Source organism: Piliocolobus tephrosceles, chromosome 19, assembly GCF_002776525.5.
Source record: "Piliocolobus tephrosceles isolate RC106 chromosome 19, ASM277652v3, whole genome shotgun sequence".
NCBI lineage: Eukaryota > Metazoa > Chordata > Mammalia > Primates > Cercopithecidae > Piliocolobus > Piliocolobus tephrosceles.
Window position 1 is genome coordinate 20800561 of NC_045452.1, and position 26323 is coordinate 20826883.

The 26323-nt window shown below is 49.5% G+C and overlaps 1 protein-coding gene and 1 long non-coding RNA gene across 4 annotated transcripts in view; one reads left to right on the plus strand and one right to left on the minus strand.

The window, feature by feature from the left end:
* Positions 1-26323, plus strand: part of LOC111548999 (DNA dC->dU-editing enzyme APOBEC-3F-like) — a 32932-nt gene that overhangs the window by 2338 nt on the left and 4271 nt on the right. For 2 of the 3 annotated variants that reach the window (XM_023221962.3, XM_023221963.3), the window contains exons 3-7: positions 1541-1820; positions 2028-2142; positions 6039-6195; positions 8731-9010; positions 9234-10569. In XM_023221962.3, the coding sequence (XP_023077730.1) occupies positions 1541-1820; positions 2028-2142; positions 6039-6195; positions 8731-9010; positions 9234-9352 (951 nt within the window). In that variant the 3' untranslated portion in view covers positions 9353-10569. Of the gene's footprint in view, positions 1-1540; positions 1821-2027; positions 2143-6038; positions 6196-8730; positions 9011-9233; positions 10570-26323 lie in introns of those variants that run through there. The other variant, XM_026448476.2, reaches the window with a different exon arrangement.
* The window catches only part of LOC116418534, a 30547-nt gene continuing 4389 nt past the window's right edge, over positions 166-26323 (minus strand). Inside the window, exons 3-7 of the long non-coding RNA XR_004228625.1 lie at positions 25781-25969; positions 19430-19583; positions 17714-17906; positions 4572-4689; positions 166-1166 (exon numbers count right to left, since the gene is read on the minus strand). This is a non-coding gene — a long non-coding RNA (uncharacterized LOC116418534). The remainder of the gene's footprint in view (positions 1167-4571; positions 4690-17713; positions 17907-19429; positions 19584-25780; positions 25970-26323) is intronic.

Genomic DNA, 26323 nt, shown 5'->3' on the forward strand with positions numbered 1-26323 from the left:
CGATTATCCTGCCTCAGCTGCCTGAATAGCTGGGATTACAGGTGCCCACCACCACGCCCAGCTAATTTTTTGTATTTTTAATAGAGACAGGATTTCACCATGTTGGCCAGGCTGGTCTTGAACTCCTGACCTCAGGTGATCCACTCACCTCGGACCTCCAAAGTGCTGGGAACACAGGTGTGAGCCACTGTGCCCAGCCTCCACTTCCCACATTTCTTAAGTCCGTGACCCAGACCTTCCTGCTTGACCGCCCCGACCTCTGCCCTGATTCCTCCATGGCAAAGATGCGTCATCACAAGATGGTGAACCCTCACTCCTCACCCTGCCACCCCCACTCGGGACACTAAGTTCCCCGCTTTGTCCCACCCATTCCTACGGCCCCCTCCGCCCAGGCAGGAGACTTTTCAGAATGTGTTTGGGGAGGGAGCCGTCTGTGTGCTGGGCAGGCCTGGCCTACAGCGGTGCTGGCCACGGAAACACCCAGGACTCAGGAGTGAAGCACAAGTGTTTCCAGTCCCCACATGCTAAAAAGGCGACAAAAACTGGTGAAAGTAATTTTAAAATTTTATTTAATCCAATGTAGCTAACATATTACTTCAACATTGATTAACATAAAATTATTTGTGAGATAGTGAAGTTTCTTTTTCTTCTCACACTGAAATGAGCAGTGTACGGTGTATTTTTCATGAGCCGAGGTCTCTCATCAGAGCCCCGTTTCAGGTGCTCAGCAGCCCCCTTGGCCAGTGCCCCTCCAACATGGGATAGCGCAGGTCCAGTGGCCTCCCCAGCAGATGGCAGGGAGGGAACAGGGCGGGCCCCAGAGGGCCAGGCCACAGCAGGGGCTGAGGATGCCTGGTGAATGGATGCCTGGGAGAATGGATGCCAGAATTCGCGCACGAGGCCATGAACAGGGCTGGGAAAACTTCCAAACGAAGGGAAGCACGTGTCTTGGTGCACTTTGTGATGCTTCAACAGCAGGACTGAGACGGGGGCATTCACAATGAATAGAAATGTGTTGGCTCGAGTTCTGGACGCTGCAAAGTCCACTGTCAAGGCACCAGCGACTTTCCAGGGCCTGCGAGCTGCACAGTCACGTGGGGGTGAAGGTTGTTGCCAGAAGCTCAAGGGATGCTCCAGACAGAGTGGCCTGGGATGTCGGGTCACTGCTGCTCCATGCCATGGGGACAAGAGGAAGCAGGAGTTTAGTCTGACCCACTGCCCCTCCAGCTAGAGGGCAAGAGACAGAAAGTGGGGCTAAAGTCGCCCTTGAATAACCACAGCAGTGGCACCCACAAAGGTGCAGTCCCCACAACCTCATAGTCACTTGTAGGTGCCACCTCTTAAGGCCATTACCATAGCAATTAACACTGAACATGAGCTTTGGAGCAGACAATCACTCAAAGTAATCAGGGGGATGGAGGAAAGAGCTTCAATGGCAAGATCCCCTGGACTCCTGTGCTGGCCCCTCCTCCCTCTGCACCACCCCTGCTTTCCTCCTGCTCCCCTCTCAGAGCTTCTCCTGCCCCTGCTCCTCTCCCAGGTGTATTTCGAGCCTCAGAACCACGCAGAAATGTGCTTCCTCTCTTGGTTCTGTGGCAACCAGCTGCCTGCTTACGAGTGCTGCCAGATCACCTGGTTTGTATCCTGGACCCCCTGCCCGGACTGTGTGGCGAAGGTGACCGAATTCCTAGCTGAGCACCCTAATGTCACCCTGACCATCTCTGCTGCCCGCCTCTACTACTACCGGGGTAGAGATTGGCGGAGGGCGCTCCGCAGGCTGTATCAGGCAGGGGCTCGCGTGAAGACCATGGACGATGAAGGTGAGAGGAGGTGGGGTCAGGGGAGTGTGAGGGGATGGAACAGCATGAGAGATGGATGGATCTGCAATGCCATGGCTGGGGGCGTCCTAGGGCAGCCTACAGGGGCAGGGCCAGCGCTGATCACAACTGACAGCCAGGAGACAAGGCCTGGGAGGGCAGGACCATGGTCAGGGGAGAGCCTGACTGCTTCCTGCCTCTTCATGTCAGAATTTGCATACTGCTGGGAAAACTTTGTGTACAATGAAGGTCAGTCATTCATGCCTTGGGACAAATTCGATGACAATTATGCATTCCTGCACAGCAAGCTAAAGGAGATTCTCAGGTGAGGGTCTCCCTCTGGCCTCATGGTCTCTCTCCTCTCACCTCCTGCTCATCCTCCTGAGGCCTCCCCTGGCCATGCCCTCCTGCCCTCCCTTCTGCCCCCTGCCTGCCCTCATAGTTACACCCCCTCACCCCAACTCCTCGTGTTTCCTCCACCTCCCTGCCTTCCCACTGCTTTCCTGGGCCCCTCCTGTGAGTGAGAGGCCCCTTCGGCCTCCAGAGCGACCTCCATCCACCCCCGAGGCCGCCCTCCCCCAGCCTGGGATCCCCAACCTGGCTCCTTCCATCTCCCTGGCATAACCGAAGTTGTCATAACACTGGACGTAAGTGGGCGTGAATATTCACAAGCCCGACAGCCAGAAGCTTTGAGCAACATCCTTCAAGGCTGACCTGAGCCCCGAGAAGGAGCCACCTCTGTGGAAACAGAGCTTCAGGCTTCGGCTGCCATAGAAGATGGCCCGGGCCGGGTGCCCACAGGGCCAGCATTTATTTTCTCACAGATCTGGAGGCTGCAAGTCCAGGGTGGAGGGGTGGGTGGGGTTGTGTCCTCTGTGGTTGCTCCTCCGGCCCTGTCCCCTCCGGCCGTTCCTCTGTGCACCTGCAACCCTAGGGTCTCTCTGCCTCTAAATGTCCTCCTTGTTTATGGTCCCCAGTGAGACAGGATTAGGGCCTACCCTAAGGACCATGAGTTAATTTAATCACCACTTTAGTGGACCTGTCTCCAAATACAGTTATCCTGTGAGGAGGTGGGGATGAGGACTTCAACATATCAGTGTTGGGAAGATACAATTTAGCCCATGACAATGACCCAGGGGGCTTTGGGTCAAGCTTGGGTGGTGTGTGCAGGGATCCCCGTTCTGTGTGTCTGTCTCCCAGGAGTCCTGCCCTGACCCTCACAGCACCTCCCTTGAGACCTTGCTGCACCCTGGGCCGCACCCCATGGCTTCCCCACCCAACAGCACCCAGCCCGGCCCCCTGCTCACACCTGTCCCTTCTCAAATCCCTCCCACAGGATGGAGATGCACAAAGAGCCAAACACTCAGTGATCAAGGTCCCATGTGAATAATTTTTTTTTTTTTTTTTTTTAAATAGCCTCTCCCTCAGTCGCCCAGGCTGGAGTGCTGTGGTGCGATCTCGGCTCACTGCAACCTCTGCTTCCCAGGTTCTAGCAATTCTCTTGTCTCAACCTCCCGAGTACCTGGGATTACAGGCACATGTCACCACACTGGCTAATATTTGTATCTTTAGTAGAGATGGGATTTTGCAATGTTGGCCAGGTGTTGAGTGAGATTTTACAAAAGAGTAGGCTTGGATAATGGGATGCTTGAGATGCCAGGAGCTTTCCAGGAAGCACAATAGAAAGAGGCAACCAGGGACCAGAGAGGCCATAGAAAGGGATGATCTAAGGCCCTTGGGAGAGACGGGAACTAAGCACCTGGGTCTTAGACCGGAAGAGCAAACTGCAAGACAGGGTGGCCGGGGACACCAGGCTCTGCCCTTTCATGATATACAGACAAGAGCTCAGCCTGCCAGGGAACAACTCTAGGCAGGAGATGTGGAAGGAAGGAGCTCAGTGTGGGGGTACACATGACATCCTGGGGGGACATCTGAGGGCCCCCCCACCAGCTATTCCTCCCTCCAATGGTGGCCTCTGAGTGTGAGGGCATGGGGGGAGGCAGACACCTGCCCCTCACTCTCCCTCCCTACCACATAGCTGCTGGGTGGGGGGCGTCCCTGGGATGATTCCTGAGGGCAGGATCCAGGGGTCCCTCTGAAGGTCCTCCCATCCAGGTGAGAAATTAGCCTGGAGTGAGGCCTGCACTCAGATGGGCCTGGGAGGTCACTCACAGCACAGGTGCCTCCTGGAACAAGGGCCCTGGAAGATAGAAATAGAATCCAAGCCCACTATTAACATCAGGGCCAGGACAAGCCTGCCAAGGAGGCTGCACATGAAGCTCCAGATCAGGGACCACTGTCCGCTCTGCCCACGGGGCCTCTGCTGCCCCTTCCTGCCAGGTGGCCCTGCTGGGCCTCAGCCCTGTCCTCCCCCTGCCCCAGCCCCAGCCCTAGGCTCTCTCCCGTCTGCTTCCTCTTTTGCTCCCACTCCCAGCCATGCTGTTTGCCCTGCTATGTGGTCACCCGTCTGCAGCTTCTGAATGGGCGGCCTCCCCCACCTGCCCCAGCCCAGGCCCCCTGCTGAGACTCTCCCCAGAAAGTCACCACGGGGCTGGTGCTCCCCACCCTGGGAGGGTGCTCCCTCTGTGTGCTTCCCACCATTCCTGAGCTCAGGAACTGGGAGAATTGAACCAAAGGATGATTGGAGCAATCAGGCATTTTGTTCTCAGCGCTTTGATGGAATTTCTGTAAGATTTACTTTGTTTCAATACAAAGTCTTAGGAGAGGGTGTGGGGGAGGGAATGGTCTCCGTACCAGAAAATAAGCCATTTCTTCCAAAGATGCCTCCAGTGTGAGCAGAGGATGCACATGACCACAGACACAGACTCCTCCTCTGTAAGCACCATTCACCTTTTAGAATGACACATGTAACCTGGAATGTAGGAAAAATATGATGATCAGGAGTAATGCTCTTATTTTAAAGTTTAGTAAGAAGAGAGCCTGGTTCCCGACAGCTCCCCGCTACAGGGCCTGTGATGCAGAGGCTGGATAGGACTGGCATGGAAAGGGGCCCCAGCTCCATCCTTCCCCAGCTCTGTGGCCTGGGCAGGTTACCTACCTCTCTATGCCTCTGGCACTTCTGTAAAATAGGGATGGCCCCGGCAGGCCTCAGGCATGTGCCATGAGCTCAGATATATGCAGCACTTATGAGAGTGACCTGGACCTGCCGGGCACAGTGGCTCACGCCTGTCATCCCAGAACTTTGGGAGGCTAAGGGGGTGCAGATCACGAGGTCAGGAGTTCAAGACCAGCCTGGCCAACATGATGAAAACCGATCGCTACTAAACATACAAAAACTAGTGCTGAGCACGGTGGCTCACGCTTGTAATCCCAGCACTTTGGGAGGCCGAGGTGGGCAGATCACAAGGTCAGCAGTTCAAGACCATCCTAGCTAACATGGTAAAACCCTATCTCTACTAAAAATACAAAAAGTTAGCTGGGCGTGGTGGCGGGTGCCTGTAGTCCCAGCTACTTGAGAGGCTGAGGCAGGAGAATCGCTTGAAACCAGGAGGCAGAGGTTGCAGTGAGCCAAGATTGCACCACTCCTCTCCAGCCTGGTGAAAGAGTGAGACCCCGTATAAAAATAAATAAATAAAAATACAAAAATCAGCCAGGCGTGGTGACACAAGCCTGTAATCCCAGCTCCTCAGGAAGCTGAGGCGGGAGAATCACTTCAACCCGGGAGGTGCAGGTTGCAGTGAGCCGAGATCGCACCACTGCACTCCATCCTGGATGCCAGTGAGATTCCGTCTCAAAAAAAAAAAAAAAAAAAAAGAGAGAGAGAGTATTTGGTGTGATCCCAATGTAAAAATAATAATCATCATCGGACAGGTGAAATGTGAGGAAGGAATTGAGCTGAAATGTTCAAGCAACTATTTGAGGTTGGAGAGTTTTATTGTCTGTTGCATTTTCCTAATGGGTTGGGAGATGTGTGGAAGAAAAACTCGGAGGTTAAAGGTGTCCATTGGTAGACCCAGAGCTGGGGTTCCAGCTGGGATAGGTCACTCCGGCCCTGCTGCCCCTACCAGCATCCCTTCCTCTTTCTCTGTTCCAGTCTTCCTGCCTGGGAAATTTAGCAGACATTCTCAGGGCTCTGGAGGGATGGGGGAGGCCCAGAGCCCAGGGCCATCCAGGGAGTAATGTTCAGCGGGCATCAGCCCCCAGGACTCTGGGTGGGGGAGGGGGAGTCTCTGCATTGGGGTTTCTGTCTTGTGCCTTCAGAAACCCAATGGAGGCAATGTATCCACACATATTCTACTTCCACTTTAAAAACCTACGGAAAGCCTATGGTCGGAACGAAAGCTGGCTGTGCTTCACCATGGAAATTATAAAGCATCACTCAACTGTCTCCTGGAAGAGGGGCATCTTCCGAAACCAGGTAGCACCAAAGTCCTAGTTACACCCCAAATAGGAGCTAAGTAACTGGGAATGCAGAAAACACAAGAAGTGACGTGCCCAGCGTGGGCTCTCCTGTGTGTACTTTCCTTTTACATTTCTTTTTTTCTTTTTCTTTTCCTTTTTCTTTCTTCCTTTTTTTTTTTTTTTTTTTTTTTTTTTTGAGACAGTCTCGCTTAATTGCCCAGGCTGGAGTGCAATGGTGCGATCTTGGCTCACTGCAACCTCTGCTTCTTGGGTTCAAGCGATTCTCCTGCCTCAGCCTCCTGAGTAGCTGGGATTACAGGTGCCTGCCACCACACTGGCTAATTTTTATTCTATTTTTAGTAGAGATGGGGTTTCACCACAGTGGCCAGGCTGGTTTCGAACTCCTGACCTCACGGGATCCACCCCCCTCGGCCTCCCAAAGTGCTAGGATTACAGGCATGAGCTACTGTGCCCAACCTCCTCCCACATTTTTAAGTCCGTGGCCCAGATCTTCCTCCCTGACTCTCCTGGGATCGGATGGTGGAGGGGGTTTGCCTCTTCCCAAAAGGCCTTGCTTAGAGCCCAGCACCCTCACTCTTGACTTTCTTTCCCAAAATCTTGTCATGGAGCTGTGCGTCCGGCAGTCCTCGGGAAATAACAGCTGTGGGAAGCGGGGGCTGTGGTGTCTGGCACTGTGTCTGGGCCAGTCACTGCTGGGCTGGTGGGGCCGCCCCCGCCACTGCCCTGATTCCTCAATGTCAAGGACACATCATCACAGGATGGTGAACCCTTGCTCCTCACCGTGCCGCCCCCACAGAGGCCACTGACCTCCCACCCACCTTGTCATGTTCCACCCACCCCTGCAGCCCCCACTGCCCAGGCAGGAGACTTTTCAGAGTGTGTTCAGGGAGGGAGCTGTCTGTGTTCTGGGCAGGCCTGGCCTACAGCAGTGCTGGCCTCGGAAACGCCCAGGACTCAGGAGTGAAGCACGAGTGAAGTCCCCACACGCTAAAAAGGCGGCAAGAACTGGTGGAAGACATTCTAATGTCTGCATTAGCTCAATTATCTCACATACGATTTCAACATATACTTAATATAAAATGCCTCATGAGAGAGTTAAAGTTCGTCTGTTCTCACAATGAGATTTTGAAATGAGCTGTGTATTGTTCACAGGCTAATGTTTCTAATCAGAGCCCCATTTCAAATGCTCAGTAGCCCCTTTGGCCAACCTTCAACTCCATGGGCAATGCTGGTCCAATGACCTGCGTAGCAGAAGACAGACAGGGAACAAGGAAGACCCCCATAGGGCCAGGCCACAGCAGGGGCTGAGGATGCCTGGTTAATGGATGCCTGGGGAACAGGATGCCAGAAATCACATATGACCTGTGACGAGACAGGGAAAGACTCAATAAAATAAAGAAGAAAGGGGCTGAGCACGGGGGCTCACACCTGTAATCCCAGCACTTTGGGAGGCCAAGGCGGCAGGATCGTGAGGTCAGGAGTTTGAGACCAGCCTGGCTAATATGGCGAAACCCCATCTCTACTAAAACTACAAAAATTAGCCGGACGTGGGGGTGCGTCCCTGTAGTCCCAGCTACTCGGGAGGCTGAGGCAGGAGAATTGCTTGAACCCGGGAGGCAGAGGTTTCAGTGAGCCGAGATCTTGCCACTGCACTCCAGCCTGGGTGACAGACCAAGACTCCATCTCTCAAAAAAAATAAAGAGGAAGGGCCGGGTGCGGTGGCTCACACCTGTCATCTCAGCACTTTGGGAGGCTGAGGCATGCGGATCACGAGATCAGGAGAGTGAGACCATGCTCGATAAGTCAGTGAAACCCTGTCTCTACTAAAAATATAAAAAATTAGCTGGGCGAGGTGGCAGGCGCCTGTAGTCCCAGCTACTTGAGAGGCTGAGGCAGGAGAATGGCATGAACCCGGGAAGTGGAGCTTGCAGTGAGTGGAGATCACACCACTGCACTCCAGCCTGGGCGACAGAGCAAGACTCCATATCGAAAAAAAAAAAAAAAAAGAAGAAGAAGAAGAAAAAAGAAAAAGGAAGGATAAGGATGGAAGAAGCGAAATTCTATGAATAAAAAGCCCTAGGGCCTACTATGTACCCAGAAAAATGAAAAGTAAAGAAAATAAGGCCGTGCATGTGGTTTACGCTCATAGTCCCAGAGCTTTGGGAGGGTGAGGCAGGAGGACAGCCTGAGCCCAAGAGTTCAAGATCAGCCTGGGCAACATGGTGAAATCCTGTCTCTGCAAAAATTACGAAAAGATTAGACAGGCGTGGCGGCACGCACCTGCAGTCCCAGCTAATCAGGAGGCTGAGGTGGGAAGATTCCTCGAGCCTGGGAGGTGAAGGCTACAGTCAGCCCAGATCGCACCACTGCACCCCAGCCTGGGCAATAGAGAGAGACCATGTCCCAAAAATAAATAAATAAGGAAACGCCCTGGGGCTCCAGGACCGCCCTCTGCTCCCATTGCCCCACCCCTGCACTCCTCCTGCTCCTGGTCTGAGCTCCCCCTGACCTCCTCCTCCTCCTTCCCCAGGTTGATCCTGAGACCCGTTGTCATGCAGAAAGGTGCTTCCTCTCTTGGTTCTGCGAGGACATACTGTCCCCTAACACAAACTACGAGGTCACCTGGTACACATCTTGGAGCCCTTGCCTAGATTGTGCAGGGGAGGTGGCCGAGTTCCTGGCCAGGCACAGTAATGTGAAGCTCGCCATCTTCACCGCCCGCCTCTACTACTTCTGGGATACATATTACCAGCAGGGGCTCTGCAGCCTGAGTGAGAAAGGGGCCTCCGTGGAGATCATGGACTACGAAGGTGAGATGTGGGGGGCTGAGGAGAGCAGGTGCGGGAGGGACAGCATGAGGGGCAGGTGGGGCTGCAATGCCGTGGGGCGGGGCAGTGTCCCCGGGAAGCCTGCAGGGATGGGGCCAGCATCCATTGTAACTGGCAGCCAGGAAACCTGGCCTGGGAGGGGAAGGCCCAGGGCCTGGAGAGAGGCCTGCTGGGCCCTCACTGCTTTCTCCTTGTTTTTTCTCAGATTTTAAATATTGTTGGGAAAACTTTGTGTACAATGGTGATGAGCCGTTCAAGCCTTGGAAGGGACTAAAATACAACTTTCTATTCCTGGACAGCAAACTGCAGGAAATTCTCGAGTGAGGGGTCTCCCCGGGCCTCATGGTCTGTCTCTTCTAGCCTCCTGCTCATGCTGCGGGGGCCTCCCCTCCACCCTGGACCAGTCTGCTTTTGCCTGGTCATCCTGAGCCCCTCCTGCCCTCAGGGCCATTCCACAGTGCTCCCCTGCCTCACCGCTTCCTCCCCGCTCTCCCAGGCTCTTCCTTCAGAGGCCCCTTTCTGCCTCCATGGCTACCCATCCACCCACCAAGACCCTGTTCCCTGAGCCTGTGTGCCCCTAACCTGCCTTTTCCCATCTCCCCAGCATAACCAACCTTTTTTTTTTTTGAGACGGAGTGTTGCTCTGTCGCCCAGACTGGAGTACAATGGCTTGATGTTGGCTCACTGCAAACTCCGCCTACCAGGTTCAAGCAATTCTCCTGCCTCAGCCTCCCAAATAGCTGGGATTACAGATGCCTGCCACCACGCCCAGCTAATTTTTTTTTTTTTTTTTTTTGTATTTTTAGTAGTAACTGGGTTTCACCATGTTGGCCAGGCTGGTCTTGAACTCCTGACCTCAGGTGATCCGCTCATCTTGGCCTCCCAAAGTGCTGGGATTACAGGCGTAAGCAACCCCGCCCGGCTGCATAAACAAATCTTATTAAACTCAACCTAGGCTGGCTGCAGTGACTCATGCCTGTAATCCCCCAGCAATTTGGGAGGCAGAGGTGGGAGAATCCCTTGAGCCCAGAGTTCGAGACCAGCCTGGGCCACAGGACAAAGCCCCATCTCTACAATAAATAAATAAATAAATAAATAAATAAATAAATAGCCAGGTGTGGTTGCATGCACCTGTAGTTTAAGCTACTTGGGAGGCTGAAGTGGGAAGATTGCTTGAGCTGGGGAGATGGAGGCTGCAGGGAACTGAGATCGCGCCACTGAACTCCGGTCTGCATGGCAGATTGAGACCCTGCCTGAAAATAAATTCATAAATAAACTCAACCTAAATGAGTATGAATATATGTAAATTGAATACCAGAAGTTTTGAGAAACATCTTTTGTAAATTTCATCCTGTGAATTGGGTCATTCATGTCCTACCCAGCTAAAACAGAGGCCAGGAGCCAGGGAGGAAGAGCAGTCAGGCCACACACCATTGCTCCCAAAATGGACTTCTCTGCAAGCCTGACTCCTGAAACTGTGTGTTGTACCCTGAAACCAGCTTTATCCACAGCTTCTGTGATAAATGGCTGTAAGTCTTGGACTCCTTGCTCCAAAAGCAGCGACTCAACAACGGAACCTCCCAGCTCCCAACCCTTCCTAGTGCCCGTGGGCTTTCCCAAAGGGCAACAGAACATTTCTCCTTTTTTTTTGAAACGTCTCGCCTTGTTGCCCAGGCTGAAGGGCAATGGCCCAGTCTTGGCTCACTGCAACCTCCTCCTCCTTTGTTCAAGTGATTCTCTTGTTTCAGCCTCCCCAGTAGCTGGGATTACAGGCGTGCCCCACCATGCCGGGCTAATTTTTGTATTTTTCATAAAAACGGATTTCATCATGTTGCCCAGGCTGGTCTTATTTTTATTTTATTTTTTGAAACAGAGTCTTGCTCTGTTCCCCAGACTGGGGTGCAATGGTGTGATCTTGGCTCGCTGTAACCTCTGTCGCCCAGGTTCAAGCTATTCTCCTCCCAAGTAACTGGGATTACATGCACGTGCCACCATGCCTGGCTAATTTTTGTGTTTTTAGTAGAGATGGGGTTTCAGCATCTTGGCCAGGCTGGTCTTGAACTCCTGACCTCGTGATCCAGCCATCTCGGACACCCAAAGTGCTGGGATTATAGGCGTGAGCCACTGGGCCCAGCTTAGGCTGGTCTTAAAATCCTGGCCTCAGGTGATCTGCCCTCCTTGGCCTCCCAAATTGCTGGGATTGCTGGTGTGAGCCACAGTGCCTAGCCCATTTCTCCTTTTTATAAAACCTGTTGCCATCTCTGTTCTCCCGTCATGGTGAACACCACCTGGACTGCGTGTATGTCCCAAATTACAATTCTTTCTTTGCAAATGAAAAGTGAGACTTAGAGGCTCTTCTCCACATTTTAAATTTGACTTGACATTTTCAAAGCAGATGTAAGTTATTAGAGAATGAGACTCTATAAAAATGACCCCTTCAGGCTGTGGCCTCCATAGAAGATGCCCTGGACCAGGTGTCCACACGGCAGACATTTATTTTCTCGCAGATCTGGAGGCTGCAGGTCCAAGTTCGAGGGGTGGGTGGGGTTGTTTGCTTGGAGGCCACTCCTCCTGGCTGGCAGGGAGTCTTCCAGCTGTGTCCTCTGTGGCCTTTCCTGCATGCACCTGCACCTGTGGGGTCTCTGCCTCCAAATATCAACTTTTTTTTTTCTTCTTTTTTTGAGACAGAATTTTGCTTTTGTTGTCCAGGCTGGAGTGCAATGGCACAATCTCAGCTCACTGCAACCTCTGCCTTCCAAGTTCAAGTGATTCTCCTGCCTCAGTCTCCTGAGTAGTTGGGACTACAGGCATGCGCCACCACGCCCAGCTAATTTTGTAGTTTTAGTAGAGATGGAGTTTCTCCATGTTGTTCAGGCTGGTCTTGAACTCGTGAGCTCAGGTGATCCACCCTCCTCAGCCTCCCAAAGTGCTGAGATTACAGATATGAGCCACCATACACAACCTCTTGTTTTTTTGAGATGGAGTTTCACTCTGTTTCCCAGGCTGAAGTGCAATGGCAGGATCACTGCTCATTGCAACGTCTGCCTCCTGGGTTCAGGCAATTGTCCTACCTCAGCCTCCTGAGTAGCTGGGATTACAGATGCCCAGAACCACTCTCTGCTAATGTTTCTATTTTTAAGTAGAGATGAGGTTTCACTGAGGAAGGAGACCACCTCTCTCATTGTCTCCTGTTTCAGAAGGAAGCAAAAAGTTAGAAAGAAGCAGAAATAAGATCAATGGCCAGACTGTTTGGCACTGCAACCTGGGCCTGGTAGTTAAGGATCAACTCCTGACCTGACCATATGAAGAAGCATTGTGAAACTCACTGTTCTGTTCTGCTAGCCCCCACTGCTGACGTGTGTAGCCCCCAGTCACATAGCCCACACTTGCACAATCTATCACAACCCTTTCACGTGGACCCCTTAGAATTGTAAGCCATTAAAAGGGCCAGAGACTTCTTTAGGGAGCTTGGATCTTAAGATGCAAGTCTGTCAATGCTCCCAGCTGATTAAAGCCTCTTCCTTCCTAAAACCAGTGCCTGAGAGGTTTTGTCTGCATCCATTCCTGCTACATCACCATGTACACTTGAGGCCAGGCTGGTCTCAAATTCCTGACTGCCCACATTGGCCTCCCAAAGTGCTGGGATTAAAGGCATGAGCCATGACACCTGGTCAACCCCCTTTATGGACCCCAGCCAAGTTACTTTGTGCCCACACTAGAGGTCTCATTTAAATTAATCATCTCAGCCAGGCCTGGTGGCTCACGCCTGTAATCCTAGCACTTTGGGAGGCTGAGGCGGGCAGATCACTTGAGGTCAGTGTCACGCATGTCCATGTGAAGAGACCACCAACAGGTTCTGTGTGAGCTACAAGGCTGTTTATTTCACCCGGGTGCAGGTGGGCTGAGTCCGAAAAAGGAGTCAGCAAAGGGTGGTGGGATTATCATTAGTTCTTATAGGTTTGGGCTAGGTGTACAAAGTACATTCTTAAGAGTGGGGGAGAATATTACAAAGTACATTCTTAAGGGCAGGGGAGACTATATTGTATCAGTTAGGGTGGGGCAGGAACAAATCACAATGGTGGAATGTCATCAGTTAAAGCTATTTTCATTTCTTTTGTGGCTCTTCAGTTGCTTCAGGCCATCTGGATGTAAATGTGCAGGTCACAGGAAATGGCCTAGCTTGGGCCAGAAGCCTGACATTCCTGTCTACTTATATTAATAAGAAAAACAAAACAAAATAGTGCGGCAGTGTTGGGGTGGTGAAAATTTTGGGGGGTGGTATGGAGAGATAATGGGCGATGTTTCTCAGGGCTACTTCGAGCAGGATTAGGGCAGTGTGGGAACCTATGGTGGGAGAGATTAAACTGAAGAAATTTTGGGGGTAAGGAGTGATATTGTGGGGTTGTTAGATGGAGCATTTGTTGTATAGAATTATTGGTGATGGTCTGGATGTGGTTTTGTATGAATTGAGAAACTAAATGGAAGACACAAGGTCTGAATAAAATAAGGAAAAAAATAGTTTTTTTTTTTTTTTTTTTTTTGAGATGGAATCTCACTCTGTTGCCCAGGCTGGAGTGCAGTGGCACAATCTCGGCTTACTGCAATCTCCGCCTCCCTGGTCCAGGTGATTCTCCTGCCTCAGCCTCCCGAGTAGCTGGGACTACAGGTGCCCGCCACCACACCTGGCTAATTTTTTTGTATTTTTAGTAGAGACGGGGTTTCAGCATGTTAGCCAGATGGTCTCAATCTCCTGACCTTGTGATCCGTCCACCTCGGCCTCCCAAAGTGTAGGGAGCAAGCCCCCCAAAATCTGGCCATAAACTGGCCCCAAACAAAATATCTGCAGCACTGTAATATGTTCATAATGGTCCCAACACCCATGCTGGAAGATTGTGGGTTTACAGGAATGAGGGCAAGGAACACCTGGCCCGCCCAGGGCGGAAAACAGCTTAAAGGCATTCTTAAGCCACAAACAATGGCATGAGCGATCTGTGCCTTGAGGGCATGTTCCTGCTGCAGTTAACTAGCCCAACCTATTTCTTTAATTCGGGCCATCCATTCATTTCCCATAAGGGATACTTTTAGTTAATTTAATGTCTATAAAAACAATGCTAATGACTGGTTTGCTGTTAATAAATATGTGAGCACATATCTGTTCAGGGCTCTCAGCTCTGAAGGCTGTGAGATCCCTGATTTCCCACTTCACACTTCTATATTTCTGTGTCTGTGTCTTTAATTCCTCTAGTGCCACTGGGTTAGGGTCTCCCCAACTGAGCTGGTCTCGGCATCAAAGTGCTGGGATTACAGACATGAGCCACCGCACCTGGCCAGAAAAATAGGTATTAAAATACTAAGAATTGGGACTACATCCAATTAGACAGTGTCCAAGGGGGTTCAATGTAATTATTTGCTTGGTTGGTGAGTTTTGGGGCTCTATCCTTGAGTTTTTTTATGTTGTCATATACCTGGCTGGATTGATTCAGGTAAAAACAACACTCTTCATTTAAAAATATACAGTCTTCTTTTTTTAGCAGTGAGTAAGTCGATACCTCCGTGACTTTGGAGGAAAAAGAAATGCAAAGCCAGCAATTGTTCGTTAAAGAAGGATTAGAAACGGCTAGGAGAGAGTGATATTGATGGTGTGGTGGAGACAGCTGGGGAGAGGTAGAAGGTGGCATAAGAATGGGAACCAGAATGAGAGTAAGTATAAAAGTAAAGAATAGGACTTCATCAGGGTGAAAGTATTGGAGGGTACCTTGCCCCTGAAGATCTTCTATCCACTTCAAGAGAGACTTAAGGGTGGTGATTTGAGGTAAAACCAGGAGCCACTAAATACCAAGAGCCTGAGAAACCACTTGGGTGATTTGACTAATAAAGTCCGGTCCGTTACCAGACTGTATAGAGGTGGGAAGGCCAAACCGAGGAATTCTGTCTAACAGAAGGGAAGAAATGATCACGGTGGCCTTCTCAGACCCTGTGGGAAAGGCCTCTACCCATTCAGTGAATGTGTCTATCCAGACCAAGAGGTATTTTAGTTTTCTGACTTGGGGCATGTGAGTAAAGTCAATTTACCAGTCCTGGGCAGGGGCAAATCCTGGAGCTTGATGTGTAGGGAAGGGAGGGGGCCTGAACAATCCCTGAGGAGTAATGGAATAGCAGATGGAACACTGAGAAGTGATTTCCTTGAGGATAGATTTCCACGATGGAAAGAAAATGAGAGGTTCTAAGAGGTGGGGTAGCGACTTGTAACCTACATGGAAGAGGTTACGAAATGATGACAGAATAGAATGGGCCTGTGAGGCTGGAAGGAGATATTTTCCTTAGTCCAAGAACCATTTGCCTTGTGTGGGAAGAGATTGATAGGTGGAAGTTTCAGTGGGCAAGTAGGTGGGAGTGACTGATGAGAAGGAGAAAAACTGGCCATGAGGGACAGAAGTTGGAACTCTAGCTGCTTCTTTAGCATTGCCGTGAGCAATGAGATCTGATGCCTTTTGATGGCCCTTGCAGTGAATGACTCCAGCTTCCTTTGGAAGTAAAGTGGCTTTAAGAAGAGTTTTTATTAAGGAGGCATTGATGATGGAGGACCCTTGCGTAGTGAGGAAACCTCTTTCTGCCCATATAACAGCATGGAGGTGCAGGATATGGAAGGCATATTTAAAGTCAGTATAAATATTGATGTGTAGTCCCTTTGCAAGAGCGAGGACCTGAGTTAAGGCAATGAGTTTGGCTTGCTGAGAGGTAGTGGAGCAGGAGAGAGTGGTAGCCTCAAGGATAGATATGGAAGATACTATAGCATAGCCTGCCTTTGCTAGTGAGTGGTGATTAGGCCTGATGGAACTGCCATCAATAAACCAAGTGTGATCAGGGTGAGGAATGGGAAAGAAGGAACTATGGGGAAATGGAGTGAATGCCAAGTGTTTCAGAGAGATACAGTCATGGGTGTTAAGTGTGGTATCAGGAATAATGTGGGAGGCCAGATTGAAGTCCGGGCCAGGAACAATGGTAATTTTCAGAGACTCAACAAAGAGTGAGTACAGCTGAAGGAGCCAGGGAGCAGAAAGTATATGCATCAGGCGTGAGGAAGAAAATAGATTTTGTAAGTTATGAGAACTGTAGAGAATGAGTTGAGCATAGTTCGTGATTTTGAGGGCCTCTAAAAGTGTTAAGGCAGCCTAACCACTGCACCAAGACATGATGGCCAGCCTAAAACAGTAAAGTCAAGTTGTTTGGACAAAAAGGCTACAGGGTGCGATAGCTTTGTGTAAGAATCCCGGTCCTTGTGTAAGAATTCTGACTGCACAGCCCTTTACTTCAGGCTACGTGTAATGGAAATGGTTGGGATGAGTCAGGGAGAGCTAGGGTGGGAGCAGTCTCTAAAGCTGTCTTCAAGGAACAGAAAGAGGAGTGGGGGAAGGATTTAGGATCTATGGGGTCAGCTAGGTTTCTCTTTATGAATTTATATAATGGTTTTGTTAGGATGGCAAAACCAGGTATCCAAAGGTGAAAGTATCCAACCATGCCTAGGAAGGAAAGAAGCTGTTGTTTTATAGAAGGGGTAGGGGTTTGAGAGATTAGCCAGACATGATCAGCAGGGAGAACACACATGTTTTCATGAAGAATTATGCTGAGGTAGGTAAAGGATGTGGAAGAAATTTGAGCTTTGGAGGGGGATACCCGATATCCTCTGGCGAATGAATGTTGAAGGAGCAGGAAGGTATCTTGTTGAGAAAATTCAAAGGAGGGACTACAAAGTAAAAGATCACCAATGTATTAAATAAGGTGGGAAGCAGAGGGGTGGAAAGAAAGTAAATCATGAGAAAGGGCTTGGCTTTCTCATGGAAAGTAAAGCCCATGGAAGTAATGAGGGCTGTCCCTGAAGCCTTGTGAAAGCACAGCCCAGGTAAGCTGCTGGGACTGATGGGTGTCAGGGTCAGTCCAGGTAAAAGCAAAGAGGGGCTGGGATGAAGCATGCAAAGGAATAGTAAAGAAAGTGTGTTTGAGATCCAGGACCGAATAATGGGTTGTGGAGGGAGGTATTGAGGAGAGGAGAGTATATGAGTTTGGCACCATGGGGTGGATAGGCAAGACAATTTAGTTGATAAGGCACAGATCTTGAACTAGCCTATAAGGCTTGTCCAGTTTTTGGACAGGTAAAATGGGGGAGTTTTTAGGCTTTAAAAGGCCATGCTGTAATAGTTGAGTGATAACAGGCTTTAATCCTTTTTAAAGCCTGCTGTGGGATGGGATATTGGCATTGAGCGGGGTAAGGGTGATTAGGTTTTAATGGGAAGGTGAGTGCCTGATCGTTTGCCAAGGAGGGAGGAGAGGTGTCCCATACTTGTGGATTAAGGTAGGAAGACACAAGGGGAGGATGCGAAGGAGGCTTTGAACTGGGGAAAAGGGTGGCAATGAGATGTGGCTGGAGCCCAGGAGTAGTCAGGGAAGCATATAATTTGGTTAAAGTGTCTTGACCTAATAAGGGAGCTGGGCAGGTGGGGATAACTAAAAAAGACGGCATAAAAGAATGTTGTCCAAGTTGGTGCCAGAGTTGGGGAGTTTTAAGAGGTTTAGAGGCCTGGCCATCAATACCCACAATAGTTATGGAGGCAAGGGAAACAGGCCTTTGAAAAGAAGGTAATGTGGAGTGGGCAGCCTCCGTATTGATTAAGAAGGGGACAGACTTACCCTCCACTGTAAGAGTTACCCAAAGCATCCATGATGGTCCAGAAGGCTTCCAAGGCAATCAGACAGTGTCAGTCTTCAGCTGCTAAGCCGAGAAGATCTGGGAAGGAGTCAGTCAGAGAACCTTGGGCCAGAGTTCCAGGGGCGCTGGGACTGTCTGCTGGGTGAGTTGGACAGTCCGATTTCCAGTGGGGTCCTGCACAGGTGGGGCATGGCTTAGGAGGAATCCTGGACTTTGGGCATTCCTTGCCCCAGTGGCCAGATTTCTGGCACTTGAAGCAAGATCCTGGGGAAGGAAGTCCTGGAGGAATGCCTGGCCCCTGCGGGTTAGGTGTTCTGAAGTCCTTGTGTGCTGGAGATGTGACTGGGGTTTCTCTCACAGCAGAGGCAAGTAATTGCAACTCTTCTCTATTATTACACACCTCAAAGATGAGGTTAATTAAGTCCTGTTGTGGGATTGAGGGCCAGAATCCAATTTTTGGAGTTTTTTCTAATGTCAGGAATGGGATGGGTAATAAAATGCGTATTGAGAATACAACAGCCTTCTGGCCCCTCTGGATCTAGGGTGGTAAAGCATCTAAGGGTTATCACCCAAAGGGCCATGGACTGGGCTGGGTTTTCATATTTGATGAAAAAGCACCTAAATGCTAACTGATCTGGGAGAGGTTGGGTAAAGAAAATGGAGCATTAACCTTCGCTATGCCTTCAGCTCCAACCACCTCTCTAAGAGGAAACTGTTGGGCAGGTGGGGAAGGGCTAGTTGTGGAATGAAACTGTAGGCCAGACCAGGTGTGAGGAGGGGAGGTGATAGAAGGATTATAGGGTGGGGGAGCAGAGGCTGAAGAAGAGCTGGGACCTGGCTCGGCCTGGCGAGGAGCAGACTGAGGAGAAGGGAAGAGGTCAGATGAGTCCGTGCAAAAGGAGGATTTGAATGACTCAGAGCTTGGGGTGGAGACTGAAGGAACAGACAGGAGAGAAAGAAGATTTGGGATGAGTCTCATCAGGAGCAGAGATTAGGAAGGGACTGATGTGTAAAAGAATGCCTGGACGTCAGACACCTCTGACCATTTGCCCATTTTAGGACAAGAATGTTCTAGATATTGTAGGAAGGAGAAATCGAAAGTGCTGTTTTCTGGCTGTTTTGAATCATTGTTGAGTTTGTATTGGGGCTGAGCAGTGCTGCAGAAGAAAATAAGATGCTTAGGTTTTATGTCAGGTGTGAGTTGAAGAGGTTTTAAGTTTTTGAGAACACAGGCTAAGGGAGAAGAAGGAGGAATGGAGGGTGTAATGTTGCCCATAGTGAAGGAGGCAAGCTCAGAGCAAAGAGAGGGTACAAACACGGAGAAGGGGGGCTAGTGAGCAGCCCTGCACTGCAATGTAGGGGAGCAGCCAAAGCAGGCATCCCTGCAATTGACTGGCTACCAAGTGAAGGTGGGTGAATGACCAAGGCAGGTGTCCCTGTGGTGATCAGACACCAATGGAGTGTGGGTGAATAATCAGGCAGGTGCCCCTGCAGCGATTGAACACCAAAGGAAGACTTGTCTTCTTGAGTCCATGACGGGCGCCAGAGTTTTGGGTCCATGGATAAAATGTGTCTCCTTGTCTCTACTAGAGAAGAAAAAGAACGGGAATTGGAAGGACAGGGAGATTGAAGGGTAGTGAGAGAGGAAGATTGTAGGGTAGGGAGAGAGGCTGGAAAAGAGTGAAAAGATTGCTTACCCGATTTGAAATTGGTGAGATGTTCCTTGGGCTGGTTGGTCTGAAGACCCGAGGTTGTAGGTGGATCTCCTCACAGAGTGAGGGCGAGGACTGAGGATTGGTGTCCTGAAGGAGTCCTCCTGTCCCGGGTTTCGGTACCAAATGTCATGTGCATCTGTGTGAAGAGCCCACCAACAGGCTTTGTGTGAGCAACAAGGCTGTTTATTTCACCCGGGTGCAGGTGGGCTGAGTCCGAAAAAGGAGTCAGCAAAGGGTGGTGGGATTATCATTAGTTCTTACAGGTTTGGGATTGGCATACAAAGTACATTCTTACCCGCGAGGAGAATATTACAAAGTACTTTCTTAAGGGCGGGGGAGGGAGGGAGGCTATAATGTATCAGTTAGGGTGGGCAGGAACAAATCACAATGGTGGAATGTCATCAGTTAAGGCTATTTTCACTTCTTTTGTAGATCTTCAATTGCTTCAGGCCAGCTGGATATATACATGCAGGTCACAGGGGATATGATGGCTTAGCTTGGGCTCCAAGACCTGACAGTCAGGAGTATGAAACAAGCCTGGTCAACATGGTGAAACCCCGTCTCTACTAAAAATAAAAAAAAAATTAGCCAGGCGTGGTAGTGGACGCCTGTGATCTCAGCTACTCTAGAGGCTGAGGCAGGAGAATCGCTGGAATTTGGGAGGCAGAGGTTGCAGTGAGCCAAGATCATGGCATTGCACTCCTACTGGAAGACAGAATGAAACTGCATCTCAAAAAAACAAATAAAAATAAATTAATCATCCATTGGCTGGGGGCGGTGGCTCACGCCTGTAATCCCAGCACTTTGGGAGGCCAAGGCAGGCAGATCACCTGAGGTCAGGAATTCAAGACCAGCCTGGCTAACATGACAAAACCCTATCTCTACTAAAAATACAAAAAGTAGCTGGGTGTGGTGGTGGGCACCTGTAATCCCAGCTACTCGGGAGGCTGAGGCTTGAATCACTTGAACCAGGAGGCAGAGGTTGCAGAGAGCTGAGATGGTGCCACTGCACTCCAACTTGGGTGACAGAGTGAGACTTTGTCTCCAAAAACATTAATTAATGAATTAATGAATCATCTGTTGAAAAGGACCTGTCTCCAAATACAAGCACACATTGAGGTAGAGGGGTTAGGACTTCAATATATTGATTTTTGGGAGAAACAGGGAGACACGGCAACAAGCCATAGTCATTGTGGGCGGGCCTGAGTGGGGAGTGCAGGGGTTCCTGTCCTGTGTGTCTGTCTCCTAGGGGAGTCCTGACCTGACCCTCACAGCCCCTCCACCCAGACTTTCCTGTGTGCTCCACCCACCGCATTCCTCCTGCACCCAACAGCACCTAGCTCTCCCTCCTGCTCATGCCCCTCCCTTCTCAAATCCCTCCCAGCAGTGCGGCTCTGGGCTAGGAAACAGCCCAGGGAATGTGATGGAGAAAGAGCCAAGAAAACACTCAGTGATCAAGTTGGTGTTTAAGTAAGATTTTCAGTAAAAAGTAGAATTGGGTACTACATGGAGGCTTGAGATGCCCAGAGCTTTTCAAGAAAGCAGAACAGAAAGTAGAAGGGCAACCAGGAACCAGAGGGGCTAGAGAACCGGAAGCTCGGGCCCTCAGAGGAGACAGGGAGTAGGCACCTGGGTCTTGGGCCTGTCAACAAAACGAGTCAAACGCTAAAATATTTGAAGAGATGTGTTCTAAGCCAAATACGAGTGACTATGGCCTGTGACACAACACTCAGGAGGTCCTGAGAACATGTGCCCAAGGTGGTGGGGGTGTAGCTTGGCAAGAGCTATCGATCAAATACATTTAAGAAATACAGGAGCTGGGTGCAGTGGCTCATGCCTGTAATCTCAGCACTTTGGGAGGCTGAGGCAGGTGGATCATGAGGTCAGGAGTTCAAGACTAGTCTGGCCAACATAGTGAAACCCTGTCTCTATTTAAAATACAAAAAATTAGCCAGTGTGGTGATGTGCACCTGTAATCCCAGCTACTCAGGAGGCTGAGGCAAGAGAATCATGTGATACTGGGAGGCAGAGGTGGAGGTTGCAGTGAGCCAAGATTGTGCCATTGCACTCCAGCCAGGATGACAGTGCAAGACTCCATCTCAAAAAAAAAAGAAAGAAAGGAATACATTGGTGGCCAGACATAGCAGCTCACGCCTGTAACCACAGCATTTTGGGAGGCTGAGTCAGATGTTTCACCTGAGGTCAGGAGTTTGAGACCAGCCTGGCCAACATGGCAAAACCCTGTCTTCACTGAAAATAAAAAAATTAGCTGGGTGTGGTGGCGGGCCCCTATAACCCCAGCTACTTGGGACACTGAGGCAGGACAATTGCGTGAACCCAGGAAGCAGAGGTTGCCGTGAGCCAAGAGCATGCCACTGCATTCCAGCCTTTGAGACAAAGCAAGACTCTGTATCAAAAAGAAAGAAAAGAAATACACTAGTTTGGTTCAGAAAGGTCGGATGACTCAAAGTGAGAGGAGAGGGGTTGGGGGACTTCCAGGCTACAGGTAAATTTAAAGATTTTATGGGCTGGGCACAGTGGCTCACACCCGTAGTCCTAGCACTTTGGGAGTCTGAGGCAGGCAGATCACAAGGTCAGGAGCTTGAGACCATCCTGACTAACACAGTGAAACCTCATCTCTACTAAAAATACAAAAAATTAGCCGGATGTGGTGGCAGGCGCCTGTAGTCCCAGCTACTCGGGAGATTGAGGCAGGAGAATGGCATGAACCCAGAAGGCAGAGCTTGCAGTGAGCCAAGATCATGACGCTGCACTCCAGATTGGGTGACAAAGCGAGACTCCATCTCAAAAAAACAAAAAACAAACAAACAAACAAAAACATTTTCTGGTTGACAATTGGTTGAGTTTGTCTAGAGACCTGGCATGCATAGAGAGGAAATGTTCAGGTTAAGATGAAAGATTGTGGAGGCCAGGTGCGGTGGCTCAAGCCTGTAATCCCAGCACTTTGGGAGGCCGAGATGGGCGGATCACGAGGTCAGGAGATCGAGACCATCCTGGCTAACACGGTGAAACCCCGTCTCTACTAAAAAAATACAAAAAAACTAGCCAGGCGTGGTGGCGGGTGCCTATAGTCCCAGCTACTCGGGAGGCTGAGGCAGGAGAATGGCGTAAACTCAGGAGGCGGAGCTTGCAGTGAGCTGAGATCCGGCCACTGCACTCCAGCCTGGGCGACAGAGTGAGACTCCGTCTCAAAAAAACAAACAAACAAACAAACAAAAAAAGATGAAAGACTGTGGAGATCAAAGAACCTAAGATTGTGGAGACCAGTCTCCTAGTGGCTGCCCTTAGAGACAGTAGATGACAAATGTTTCCCATTTAGGTCTTTAAAAGGTGCAATTAGTTAATCTGTTTACGACTGTGAGGGCCTGGAAGAAAAAGATCCAGCTATGTTAACAGAGATTATTCACAGACGCAAATTTTCCCCCACAAAGGACAACTTTGCAGGGCCATTTCAAGGTATGGCAAAGAAGCATGTTTTGGGGTAAAATGTTTTGTCTTTCTTCTTTGTCACATAATTTTGTGCCTGAGTCAGACTGGAAAATAACTCACAATATATAGGGTTAAATAAAACCCATCTGGGCTGGGCACAGTGGCTCATGTCTATAATCCCAGCACTTTGGGAGGCCTAGGTGGGTGTATTACCTGAGGTCAGGAGTTCGAGACCAGCCTGGTCAACATGGTGAAAACCTTGTCTCCACTAAAAATACAAAAATTAGCTGGATGTGATGGCAGATGCCTGTAATCTCAGCTACTTGGGAGGCTGAGGAAGGAGAATTGCTTGAACCCATGAGGCAGAGGTTGCAGTGAGCCAAGACTGCACCATTGTACTCTAGCCTGGGCAAGAAGAGTGAAACTCGGTCTTAATTAAAATGAAATGAAATAAAATAAAAATAGAACCCATCTGATGAGGATATATGCTTGGTAGGGCATGAATCCCCAGACCCCTTAGATAGTGTCACACAGGTCCATGTGAAGAGAGTCCACCAACAGGTTTTGTATAAGCAACAAGGGTATTTATTTCACTTGGGTACAAGTGGGCTGAGTCCAGAAAGAGAGTCAGCAAAGGCAGATAGGGGTGGGACAGTTTTATAGGATGTGGGTGGGCAGTGGAAAATTATAGTCAAAGGGGGTTTTTCTCTTGTGGGCAGGGGCCAGGGTTACAAAGTGCCTGGGGGAGCTTCTGAGACTCATTGTCCAGGAGAAGGAATTTCACAAGGTAATGTCAACAGTTAAAGCAGGAACTGGCCATTTTCCCTGCTTTTGTGGTTCTTCAGCTGCCTCAGGCCATCTGGATGTAGACCTGCAGGCTTGGGTTCAGAGGCCTGACATTCCTGTCTTCTTACATTAATAAGAAAAATAAAACAAAAGAGTAGTGAAGTGTTGGGGCAGTGAAAATTTTTTGGGGTGGTATGGAGAGATAATGGGTGACATTTCTCAGGGCTGGTTTGAGTGGGATTAGGGGCAGTGTGGGAGAGATTAAACTGAAGAAAGATTTTGGGGTAAAGGGTGACAAGTCAAGTGTGACCAGGGTGAGGAACAGGAAAGAAGGAAATATGAGGAAATGGAGTGAATGCCAAGTGGATCAGAGAGATACACTCATGGGGGTCAGGTGTGGTATCAGGAATCATGTGGCAGGCCGGATTGAAGTCTGGGACAGGAACAATGGTAATTGTGGGAGACTCAACAAAGAGTGAGAATTGCTGAAGGAGCCAGGGGCAGAAAGTATATGCATCAAGTGTGAGGAGAAAAACAGATTTTGAAATTTATGGGAACTGTAGCAAGTAAGTGGAGCATAGCTTTTGATTTTGAAGGCCTCTGAAAGTATAAAGGGGCAGCAGCCACTGCACAGAGACATGAGGGCTAGCCCAGAAGAGTAAGGTTAAGTTGTTTGGACAGAAAGGCTACAGGGTGCGGTCCCAGCTCTTGTGTAAGAATTCCGACTGCACAGTCCTGTACTACAGCTGTGTGTAATGGAAAGGGTTGGAATGAGTTAGGAAGAGCTAGTGTGGGAGCAGCTTCTAGGGCTGTTTTTAAGGAATTGAGAGATGAGTTTAGAATTTAGGATCTATGGGGTCACCTAGGTTTCCTTTTGTGAGTTTATATCATGGTTAAGCAGGATGGCAAAACCAGGTATCCAAAGGATAAAGTACTTAACCATGCCTAGGAAGGAAAGGAGCTGTTGCTTTGTAGAAGGGGTTGGGGTTTGGGAGATTTGCCAGACACAATCAGCAGGGAGAGCACATGTGTTTTCATGAAGAATTATGCCAAGATAGGTAATGGATGGAGAAAAAATTTGAGCTTTGGAGGGAAATACCCAATATATCTTGGAGAATAAATGTTAAAGGAGCAGGAGGGTGTCCTGTTAAGAAGATTCAAAGGAGGGGCTATAAAGTACAAGGTTGTCAAAATATTGAATAAGATGAGAAGCAGATGGACAGAAAGAAAGTAAATCATGAGAAAGATCTTGGCTGAAGTAATGAGGGCTGTCCCTGAAGGCTTGTGGCAACACAGCCCAGGTAAGCTGCTGGGACTGATAGTGTCAATGTCAGTCCAGGTAAAAGCAAAGAGAGGCTGGTATGAGGGATGCAGAGGAATAGTGAAAAAAGCATCTTTAAGATCAAGAACAGAATAGTGAGTTGTGGAGGAAGGTATTGAGGACAAAAGAGTATACAGGTTGGGTACTGCCAGGTGGATAGACAAAACAATTTGGTTGATAAGGCACAGATCCTGAACTAAACTGTAATACTTGTCCAGTTTTTGGATAGGTAGGACAGGAGAGTTGTAAGGAGAGTTCATAGGCTTTAACAAGCCATGTTGTAACAGGCAGGTGATAACAGGCTTTAACCTTTTTAAAGCCTGCTATGGGATGGGATATTGGCATTGAGTGGGGTAAGGGTGGTTAGGTTTTAATGGGATGGTAAGGGGTGCATGATCAATCACCAAGGAGAGAGTAGAGGTGTCCTATACTTGTGGATTAAGATAGGGAGACACAAGGGGAGGATGGGAAGGAGGCTTTGAACTGGGGAAAAGGGTGGCAATGAGGTGTGGCTGTAGCCCAGGAATAGTCAGAGAAGTAAATAATTTAGTTAAGATGTCTCTACCTAATAAGGGAACTGGGCAGCTAGCAATAACTAAAAAGGAGTGCAGAAAAGAATATTGTCCAAGTTGGCACCAGAGATGGGTGGTTTTAAGATGTTTAGAAGCCTGGCCGTCAATGCCCACAACAGTTATGGAGGCAAGAGAAACAGGCCCTTGAAAAGAAGGTGATGTAGAGTGTAGCCGCCATATTGATGAAGAAGGGGATGGACTTACCCTCCATTGTAAGAGTTACCCAAAGCGTCTGTGATGGTCCAGGAGGCTTTTGAGTCTATCAGCAGCATCAGTCTTTAGCCGCTAAGCTGAGAAGATCTGGGAAGAAGTCAGTCAGAGAGCCTTGGCCAGAGTTCCAGGGGCCCTGGGAGTGACTGTCAGGTGAGTTGGAACGTCTGATTTCCAGGGTTCCTGCACAGATGGGACGTGGCTTAAGAGGAATCTCATACTGTGGGCATTCCTTGGCCCAGTGGCCAGATTTCAGGCACTTGAAGCAAGATCCTGGGGGAGGAGGTCCTGGAGGAACACCTGGCTGCTGTGGTTTAAGCATTTTGAAGTTCTTGTGTGCTGGAGATGTGGCTGGGGTTTCTCTCAGATTAGAGGCAAGTAATTGCAACTCAGAAATATGTTGCCACTCAGCTGCCTCTTCTCTATTATTGTATTAACCTTGAAGGCAAGGTTAATTAAGTCCTGTTGTGGGGTTTGAGGGCTGGAATCTAATTTTTGGAGTTTTTTCTAATGTCAGGAGTGGGTTGGGTAATAAAA